General features: G+C 40.8%; 1 protein-coding gene across 2 annotated transcripts; it reads right to left on the reverse strand.

The window, feature by feature from the left end:
* Positions 1-170: 170 nt before the first annotated feature.
* fbxl9 (F-box and leucine rich repeat protein 9) lies at positions 171-9893 on the reverse strand. Of its 2 annotated transcripts, XM_084734990.1 has the most exons (11): positions 9533-9893; positions 8511-8612; positions 8234-8368; positions 6555-6734; positions 5590-5895; positions 5211-5427; positions 4250-4407; positions 3947-4162; positions 2684-2896; positions 2385-2602; positions 171-1845 (listed from the first exon to the last, which is right to left on the reverse strand). In XM_084734990.1, exons 1-11 carry the CDS (start codon positions 9584-9586, stop codon positions 1677-1679), a joined length of 1968 nt encoding a protein of 655 aa, XP_084591116.1. In that variant the 5' UTR covers positions 9587-9893; the 3' UTR covers positions 171-1676. The 2 variants fall into 2 exon arrangements, with proteins under 2 accessions (XP_084591116.1, XP_084591117.1); XM_084734991.1 differs by lacking the exons at positions 8511-8612; positions 9533-9893 and having other exon boundaries at positions 6555-7032; positions 8234-8349.
* Positions 9894-10401: the final 508 nt, after the last annotated feature.

A 10401-nucleotide genomic window follows, 5' to 3' on the forward strand; every position in this document is an offset into this window, starting at 1 on the left:
CATAGCATAGTAGCCAAAGTTTGGTTTATTTATAAAATCATCTGTTATCCTTGATTTTTCTTCCTTATCCTTTTATTCCTTGTTATCCTTGATCTTTTCAATCTAGACATTTCCCTCTGTCAGTGATTCATACAGTGTTACAACAGTACAAAAGTATTCAACAATGTACAGACAGTATAATGGGATGTTTGTTTAAATAGGCTACAGTGATTAATCAAAGCTGCTTTCTAAATTGCATTCTTTTTCTTTTTACTTTTAGTTCATCATGCGGCCTTACAAAGTATGTACCGTTGCATGCAGTATGTATACAATTAGGGCAAGTTACTACATCATCATCATAGCATTGCATCCATCAAAGTATATAAAGCAAAATGTCTGCCTTCTGTCAATGAGCTGTCCTCTGTCTGTGCCCCCTCAACAGCTCAGTTGATGTGACGCATCTTCCGCTGTGCAGAGGATTGTGGGTCAGATTAGCCAGAAAATCATTGACTTGTATACTGCGAAATGTGGCCGGATGCAATAGGACATCCGAGTATTTTTAGCATACTGCATTTGACATACTATGTATTGGGACATACTATGTACTGTTATGGTAAGCTTGTAGCATCCAATAATAACAGCAAATGTCAAGCGACTGGACAGAGATGTGACATGATTTGTGGGATATTACTCCCTTTTAATGAATTCCTTAAAATATGAGATTAAATTTCACTATCATGATGACGGTGGCAGTTTTCAAAGACACTTGAGGGAACTGTGAGACTAAACAAAATAAATTTCCTGCCATCATTCGACTTAGCTTCGGACTAACTGGCATTCATCTTTGTCTAACAGTTGAAATTGAGGAAACTTTGACGACCACTACTTCACTTCATATCCTTTACTTCCACTTTAGCAGCACAAAACTGTCAGTGTTAGATAAAAATATTTCTTTGTTGTTGAAAAAATAAGATATCAAGAAAAAAATCAGAAGTGGACCAGCAAGAGCATTTAAATGGAGACTGACCTCCTTTCAGTGCTCAAAACAATATAAAACTGGAATGTTATTTATGCCATTAGGACTAAACAAAAGTCCACATCTCATCTTTCAATTTCAGTCACATTAGTTAAAAAAAATATTAAATATATTATTAAATTATATGCAATTAAGAATTCATTTTCAATCTCAACAAAGTGATTTTGGTCAAGTCATTTTGGTTTTCTTCCAAACCTTCAGCAATATAAATATTTTCTGTGATACTGTTTCTCTGGTTTGTTTGACGTTTACCTCCAACAAATGACACTCTCAGTGAGATACTGCGGGAGTTATGTGTTGCTGTTTTCAGTATTTCTCTTGATTTTAATTCTATAGTTAATTATCTTTGAATGTGGTGGTTTGATTTGGTTTCGTCTGCCCTGTCTGATTGTTTGAATCCAAGCAACACAGGAAATGTTTACCATACATTATTTCCACATCCATTTTGGTATGTGGTGGTACCTGCCCCATACCGAAAAGACTTAAAATCACTTACAGTACAGGATGACGTATAGGTGACACATTTTACAGAAGCGCCCCCTGTAAACTAACAACTTTTCAACATTTCCTTCAGGTCTTGTGCAAATTACTGAAATGTGCAAAAGCTTGACTCACGGAGCAGGCTTTGGTCAGCAGGTTATTTTAAAAGGTTCAGTAGCAGTCACTCAGAAAGGGTCAGATCAGCCCCACCTATGAACTTGTAGTGAATATTTTCCAAGAAGGGCAGCTGTGATTGGAGGAGGTCCACGGTTGTAATGGAGATGTTTTTGCACCTTGAGATGTCGAGCGTTCGCAGACGGGTACAGTGCTGCATCAGGAGGAACAAGGACCTGGGGGGTTCAAAGGTCAAGAGGTTAGGAATTCAGATGGAGATGAATAACAGTAATATTTTGAAGGCATATCAATCAGATTTCTGGGTTCAGCATAGCACAGAAACTGACAAATGATTTACTGCATGTCGCTGATTCTGGGGCTTGTTCAATATTAATTTAGCTTAATTTGACCTCTGTATATGATACAGTGACCACGATAATCTTTTTAATCTCCTCTAAATTTGGTGGGTGTTAAGGACACTGGTCTTGATTGGTTTCTGCACTCATCCCCACTCCCTCTCTCATATGGTTTTCCCCAGGGGTCAGTTCATGGGTCCACATTATTTTCTATTTATAGAAAATCCTGACCTCTGGTCCTAAAAAGAATCTTGGGAACCTGGCCTCAAACATTAAGCAGTCTGCCTGCAATTTGGCTGTGATCCTTGACTTTGAGCTTTGCTTTGGCACAAAAATCCATATGATAGTGAAACCACGCTTTCTCCAATTTAATATTTTCTGGAAAAAGTCTTCCAGATGTTGGTTTGTAAGCCACTCACCTGTCAGTGATGTTATTACAACAGGAGAGGTAGAGATGCTGCAGTCTGTGTAGATAAGGTGCAGCCTGGGCCACTCCGCAGTCACTGATACCTGGGCAGTGGCTGAGGGCCAGGCTGGTGAGGCTGCGGCAGTGCCAGGCTACAGACGCCAAGCTGGCGTCGGTGATCTCCGGCAGCATGGAGAGAGACAGACGGTGGAGGTCTGGGAAATGCACCACCTTACGAGAGGAGAAACAGTTTTTGAAATATTCTGCATTCCTGCTACAGAGTCAAACAGTTCCCTGTCCTCCGCCTCCCACCTGTGTGATGCTGCTGTCAGTGACTTTGGGGCAGGCGGAGAGGTCCAGCTCCTGCAGCCTGCTGAGAGCTAGAAGTGAAGCTCCAGCCTGCTGTTTGAACTGCTCCAAGTCGTTCTGTGTCACCAGCTTGGGTCGCTCATCAAACGGCAAACGAGGAGGCTTGAAGAAGCCCATGTTGCCAAAGGTCCGGGTGAACCTGGGACCCTTATCTCCCTGTTGAGAGAAGTACATTAACACAACCGATATGGCTCTTCTCACTAAAAATACAGTACTGCAACTTCTACAGTCCAAACCCCAATTCCAAAAAGTTGGAATGCTGTGTAACATACAAATAAAAAATTAATGCAATGACTTGCAAATCCTTTTCAAACTATCTTCTATTTATTTTAAAACTGTATAAAGACAAGATATTTAATATTCAAACTGATAAACTGGGTTTTTTGTAAATATACACTGTATTTGATGCCTGAACACCTTCCAAAAAAGTTGGGACAGCAGCAACAAGAACACCTGTTTGGAACATTCAATCAGTAAACAGGTATGTTGGTAACAGGTGAGACAATATGAACAAGGCATCTTTGAAAGTCTCAGTCGTCCACAAGCATGGATGGGACAAGCTCCTGTCACATCTGTGAAGATCCCATTAATGCTGAAAGGTACATACAGGTTTTGGCACAACTTATGAAGAACGTCTTTCTCAGGGACGTCCCTGCTTTTTTCAGCAAGACAATGCCGAGACATTCTGCATGTGTTACAACAGTGTGTCTTCATGGTAAATGAGTTTAGGTATTAGACTGACCTGCCTGCAATCCAGACCTTTTGAAAATGTGTGGTGCATTATGAAGTGAAAATACAACAGGACTGAGAACCTGAAGTCATATACCAAGCAAGAATGAGAAAAAAAACCATTAGTGTCCTCAGTTCCCAAATACTTACTGAGTATTGTTAGAAAACATGGTGATGTATCACAGTGGTAAACATGCCCCTGTCCCAACTTTTTGGAGCATATTACAAGCATCAAATTTAGAATGAGTGTATATTTACAAAAAACAACTGAGTTGATCAGTTTGAACATTAAATATCTTGTCTTTGTACTGTATTTAACTAAATATAGGTAAAAAAAAAAAAAGGTATTTGCAAATCATTGTATTCTTTTTTTAAATTAAATTTTACATGGCGTTCCAACTTTTCTGGATTTGGGGTTTGCATAAAACAAGCTATTCCATATTATTCTTCCGCCCTCCACATGTCTGTGGTTCTCACCGTTTCCTGGTCAGGCTCACATGTGGTCGTTTCCACCATCCCCAGCAGCCCCCAGTCTGTGACTTCTTTACACCAGCCAAGCCGCAGCACTACCAGCCTGTGCAGGTAGGTGGCTATAGAGCGCACAGACAGATCAGTCACATTGACACACGATGTCAAGTCGAGCTCACGGAGAGTATCACCAAGAAGCTGAGTGAGAGACAAAACTGCAAGATCCTAAAGAGAGAGGAAGAAGATTTTTTTTTCTCATGCAGCTTTCCCATAAACACAGTTACACGTGTAAGCACAAACACACCGACTTACCCTGATGTAGGTGCAGCTCTTGAGGCTGAGTGTCTCCAGCTGTGCTCTTTCAGCACTGGATCCTGTCAAGCCTTTCACTAACTCTGTTCCACTGATGTGCAGACACTCAGACAGATTCAGACTCCTCAGGGACGGCACAGACAGAAGGTTGGCGAGGCCTGTGGACGACAACAAATTACTACTTTGAATTATAACACGTTTGCTAGCAGACAGGATGCTGGGGTAGTTAATGTGAACAGAGGATATGATATGGGAAGGTATTTCATAATTAAACCCACATTTTTTTGTCTGATTGCTTAATGGCCCGAAGGGTGAAGCATGATTAATGAGTGTTGAGTCTAAAACCAGTTTTTAATGTCCCGAAGGTGGCTCTCTTTTAAACCAGCTAGATCACCATGGTAACTAAAGCTGGTCAGGAGCAGGTTATGTTCAGAGTTTGAGATTAATTCAGCTGACCATGTTCTTAATGAGTGATATAGATTCTCAGCTGTGCGTTATCAATACCACTGAAGGAAGCTGTGTTATGTAATTATACCAACACAAACTGTAAGGACCGCCTCAGTCAATGAAATAGAAATAAAGATTTAAAAATCTAAAAATAAAAGAAATAAAAGTAAATGTGATAAAATAACAAACTAAATTAACACAAATAATCAGAAATCTTGAATCTCACAGGCCTTTATATTATAATACTATTCAAATGTGAAAAGGAGAATCTAAACACTTTATTCAGTGAGGGAAATAACAATAAACAGTTAAACATGAGTTTTGCTTGCTTTTTAACCACAGCAATTAGGCCACGAAAAAGGTTGACCATGCAGTTACAATGCCTGGAAAAGGGTTATGAACACTGTGGTGTTTAATGGCAACTAAGCAAGGTGTTAAACTTCTAGGGCTCTTCTATTTATAAATTAATCTTCAAGTCTATGATACACACAAACCAATATTACACCGTGGGCACCTTTTTCAGTGATCCTCCAGTCGCGGGACAGGGAGAGATGTGTCAGTGTCTTCAGACCTTGTGCTACGGCCTCTACAGACCTGTTGGTCAGCTCAGTGCAGGCACTGATGTCCAGTCTCTGAAGGCTCGGCTGATGCTTGACCAGGACTTCAACTGAGTAGTCGGTCAGCTCCTTACAGCCATGCAGACACAGTTCCTCTAAGACCAAACCCTGAACCTGGAACAGACAGTAAATGTTTTCTGTGAGGACATCATAAGGAGTTAAAGTAGACAATTGTCCCCACAAACGACCAAATTAGGTACCAATATATGACTTGAGCAGTTTCATGCTGGCTGCTCAAGCAATAAAATAACGTCACAGGGACGTCTGTGTCCTCACCTGTGCAATAGTGCGTAGTGACTCAGGAGTGATGGAGGTTCTGCTGAGGTCCAGAGCTACAAGGGTGGATTTCTGCTCTGTTAACAACTTCCGCAGGTTCCTCAGTGACAGCAATGCTGACGAGTCCTCAATGGCCCCCACTGGGCACCCCCGATAGGGGTCGAACTCAAAGGCGATATGGCAGCCAGCCAGCGAGAGGTGGCGGAGGCGCGGGGTGCAGCTGGTGAGCCGGGTGAAGGTGAGGTCAGAGAGGTAGCGCAGATCGGACAGGTCCAACTCCTCCAAACCAGACAGAGCTGACCTGACCTGGAACAAGAAGATGGAGTTTGACCTGAAATTGGACAATTACTACAGGTGGAAAAACAATAAAGCTGCAAACACAGTGACACTAAAAATTTACTGTGGAGAATTAGTGTGAAAGGTTGTTTACTCACTGAGGGAAATTAACATCATCATCATCACTTTGCTTCTGCCTCATTTAGTTATGCTGAATAACAAATTGAGTTACCAAGATGTTTGTATATCAATATATCTATCTATATATATATATATATATATATATTACAGATAACAGCTGGGTGAAAATCTGTGTGCAGCTTTAGCTAAGGCTAGCCATGGCTACCTCACAAACTAGCTTTCACTTCCACTATGGCAGCAAAAACACAAGTGTCCCTTTTCCACACATATGCTGGCTTGGCTTGACAGTTTGCCCCTACATGTCAGTTACTGTGTTTTGGCTTTGTAGTGTGAAACACATCTGCACAAGCTTTGTTCTTTGCATTTGCTGTGTCTCAGTGGCTAAAGTGACTTTTATCAGTTTTATTGTTAATATTTCAACTCCAGTGTCCAAAGCAGTATACCTAAAAATAAGCATTAAAGATTATGCTTGAGAAACAGATTGTCAGCCTGCAATCTCACTATTATATAATAATAATAATAATAATAATAATAATAATAATAAATACCTGCTGTCTGTGCTCCTCCCTGGAGAGGAAAGCCCCGGACATGAAGAGGCTGTCCAGGCCCCTGAGGTTCAGCCTGCGGAGGGAGGTGAGGCGAGGGAGGAGGGCCAGCAGAGAGGCCTCTGTTATACTGCTACCCGGCAGGGCCAAGCTGTCCAACTTAGAACCCAAGCACAGACCCACCTGACGGTGGAGAAAGACAAAAAGAGATACAGAAACAGGTTGGAGTAAAGTAAACAAGAAAGCAAGGATGACAGAAGGACAGAGAGTATGGGCAGTACTTTTTAATTCACTGCTTGCCGTTTCCATGACATAAAAATCACATATGGAGAGTGTTTGATGGTTTTAACATGACCAAATTTCCAAATTACTCAGCCTTTATGTAAACACTGGTAGATTAAACATATCTCTCTATTTATCTTTCCAGCCAATGGCTGAGGTTCTCCAACTTGTAGTACACCAAATCTTAACAGGAAGTTCACTGCTTGCAAATCCACATGCAAATAAATACACAATGCTGTGCTAACGCTCAAAGATCTTGACTTCTACAGTTAAGTCCAGCAGCTGCTCTGAACTTTGAACCATTACGTGTTTTATGATCCTGGTCAGCATGACGGAAAATTAAAATGATAAAATGATAAGGGTGATGCAAATACTCGAGACAATGTAATCTACAGTGTATTACAATGTTAGCCTTTCAGGAGGAGAAACTTCTTCTCTTGCCTGATGGCAATCTATTCCTGAGTTAAACAAAATTCACAAAACGGGGTTTGCTCAACAGTTTTTTTCAAAAGGCTTTCATACACCCTCGAGGTGCAGGAGTTCTCTGAGCCAACAAAGAAGCATGTGATGGTCTGAAGTGAAAACACAACACTAATTAAAATCCAAGTAACCAGCATCCAAGGTCTTCACATGAAGGCAGTAATATAAATGATGTGCCAAAAACAAATGTTTTAGTACAGAGGGAAGACATGTTCAGCTTTTCATAATTGCTAGAACACTAAACTCCATTCTCTGAAGCAAATGAGGTAGAATGAATCTGTTGTCTGTGTTACTGTACTGTTTTACTTGCAGCACTTACAGTATACAATATGTTCCATACAAAGCTGTGAAAATACCCTTTTTATGTATTTCTTTTGAAAATGCAAAATGCATGTATTATACACAATAAAAATATTTTTTTTCTTCTGTAGCGACATGCCCTGAACACTTTGTTTTCCATTGTTTGTTGTAGTGTGTAATACTGACTGGCTGTGTGTATGATGTAAAAGCATTGATTGATTTTGCCAGAAGAGTCAGAGGGTTTGTGAAAGCACTTTAAAGATTTGATTTTATGTTGACAGACAGAAAAGGTAGTGTCTTAGCAATTCTGAAAAACTGTAAACACTGATAATCAGAAATACTCAGTTATATATGTCTCTCATCCATCTCTGCTTCCACATTGTTTTGTCTGGCCTCGATGTACTACAAAGAGGGACTTACTTCGGCTCTGTGAGGGGCTCCATGTGTTTTTCAGTACAATGAGCAATAGATCAGTTTAAAAGTGGTAGTGTTTGCACTGCCACAACCTCATATATATAACATCAAAAATTAAGCTATCTACATGAAAATCTCTTCCCACTTCCTTTTATGTAGCCAACATCCAGTGTATTTGTGTTTTTAATCAGAACAGCATACTGTACCTCCAGAAGCAGTGATCTTGACATACTGAAGCCATCGAGCTGGCTAATGATCAGGCTGCAGCGTGACTTTCTGCTCAGCCCTCTGATCAACTCCAGTGATGAGGCTGAGGCCGGGAAGCAGAAGGTGATGTTCTTCTGCACAAAGAAAAACAGACAAACACGGGGTTAACTTTTCCCTCAAGCTTATACAATTTTGCAGATCCTTCCGCAGTTACTTTACGATCAGTAAACACATTTATAATGCCACATGCAGTGTATGTGCTCTGGAGCAAGTTACCTGAAAGCGCAGGTCCTGACTGGCACTGTACCAGCTGCGGCAGACCAGCGAGGCTTCCTTCCTGTCTGAAGCGTGAAGAAAGCTCAGGATGTAAACTATGATCTGCAGCAAGAGACAGAAACACAGATTAACACATTAGATTACATTCAAGTTTTTTGATCCTGGAAGGGACAAATCTGCCCCAGGGTTACATGGTTCTGCACTTTTTCATTTGGATGTCCAGTCAGTATCAATGGTATATGTAATCAAATGAACAGAAAAGATTCTTCTGCTGTAAAATCTGTGGCTTTTCCCATAGCCAGTTATGTCACTGGATGACAGGATGAACCACTGGCCAGGGGTGTAATAGATGTGTATTTTTGTCACCTCGTGCTATGTTTTGGCCAACAAAATGTAGTAGCTATAGGCTATGGTGGTGATACACTTTTACATGGGCGTGGGTATCAGAAGCTTGCATGTGATGCATTCTGGTACAAGATAACTCCATTTTCTTGGTCAATATAGCATGCAGTAAGGAATTTGTTGCTTTATTTGACTACATTTACCACCAACACTGACTGGACATCCACATGAAAAGTTCTGAATTTTCCCTTTAACTTTCCAGGTCTGAGCCTGTGGGCTTGCCCTCAGATGAAGCTTGGAAAAAGGTGTCCCCACTTATTTTAGCTCAATTCCTGAATGTCTATGGAATCATCATTATGTCATTTGATCTCATAGACACTTAACATTTAAGTTAAGATAGTACCGATTCTGATATGAGAATTACGATTAAACTGCCTGTGACACTAAAACCAATTTGAAAACCTCTGCATTACTTCAAATGGCAGTACTGTATACTGAATAAATGAATGACATATTATCCTTTGACAAGAGCATGAGTATGTGAGGACACATGTTCATCCAGGACTGGACTGTCACTGTGACTCTACTGACAGCTCCCATAAATACTGTATATGTGTGTGTGTGTGTGTCGGCATGAATATGAAGCTGTGCCTCTATAAATAACCGGTCCATGAACTCACCTCCAGAGGCAGCTCAGGTGTTTCTACAATGTCCTCTCCATCGCAGTCTTCCATCTCAGCTTCTCCTTCGTAGTTGTGAAGGACTGCAGACCATCACAAGTGAATCAACTAGCCAGTCAGTAGCTAGCTGCACAAGTTGCAGAGCTGCTGTGTTTCTTAACTAGCTTTAGCGTTTAAGCTAATGGAGTCTGAGAAGCCGTTTCATTCTTTTCCATCAACAAATCGATAAAGTTGATCTATTTCAGATCTATGGAAGTCAGTGCAGAGCCGTACTGCTTGTTTTCATCTCACTAAGCTACTTTGCAGTGAACCACAGGCTGTACATTTCCGTCGACAGGCAGACTTCGGTGGGATCAGCTGACCACAGAGAAAACGGTCGCGTCGGGGGGGCGGAGAATTGTGGGAAATGTGGTTTTCCTCTCCCCATGTTCCTCCACCTATTAACTGGTAGTAACACCCACACAAGTCGGTTACTAACACAGTTTGTACACCTTGACCTATTTTGGTTGGAAAAAAAAGTCAAGCTGTGACATGAATAAGTGGGAAACTACTGAATTTTTTGGTCACCAGACGTTTTACTGAGGAGGTGTGAGGCTGGAAAGTATTTGTTGGTAATTTCCTTCAAACAGAAATAGACATTTTTAACAGCAGTCATTTTTAAATGAAATAGAGTTAACACTTGTGTTATAGCTACTAATTAAGATCCTCTTCCACTCAGGTCAGACAAAGTCTGGGTGCTGCTGTGGTGTTCATGTTGGCTCATTGGAAAAGGTCTGCTACAATAATTAGTATGATACCCACTGTGTTTGATATCAAAATGCCTATTAGCAAGATTATGTAAGATATTTAAGAAATTTAATTTAATTTTT

Source organism: Lutjanus erythropterus, chromosome 13 (genome assembly GCF_056507025.1).
Source record: "Lutjanus erythropterus isolate fLutEry1 chromosome 13, fLutEry1.hap2, whole genome shotgun sequence".
Lineage (NCBI taxonomy): Eukaryota > Metazoa > Chordata > Actinopteri > Lutjaniformes > Lutjanidae > Lutjanus > Lutjanus erythropterus.

Coding starts and splice junctions, on each gene's coding strand:
- fbxl9 (XM_084734990.1), bottom strand. CDS start 9,586: ATGGAAGACTGCGATGGAGAGGACATTGTAGAAACACCTGAGCTGCCT. Junction 6,735..8,233: donor CAAGATCACTGCTTCTGGAG/GTACAGTATGCT, acceptor CTCCACCGTCAG/GTGGGTCTGTGCTTGGGTTC. Junction 2,897..3,946: donor GTGAGCCTGACCAGGAAACG/GTGAGAACCACA, acceptor TTCTCTCAACAG/GGAGATAAGGGTCCCAGGTT.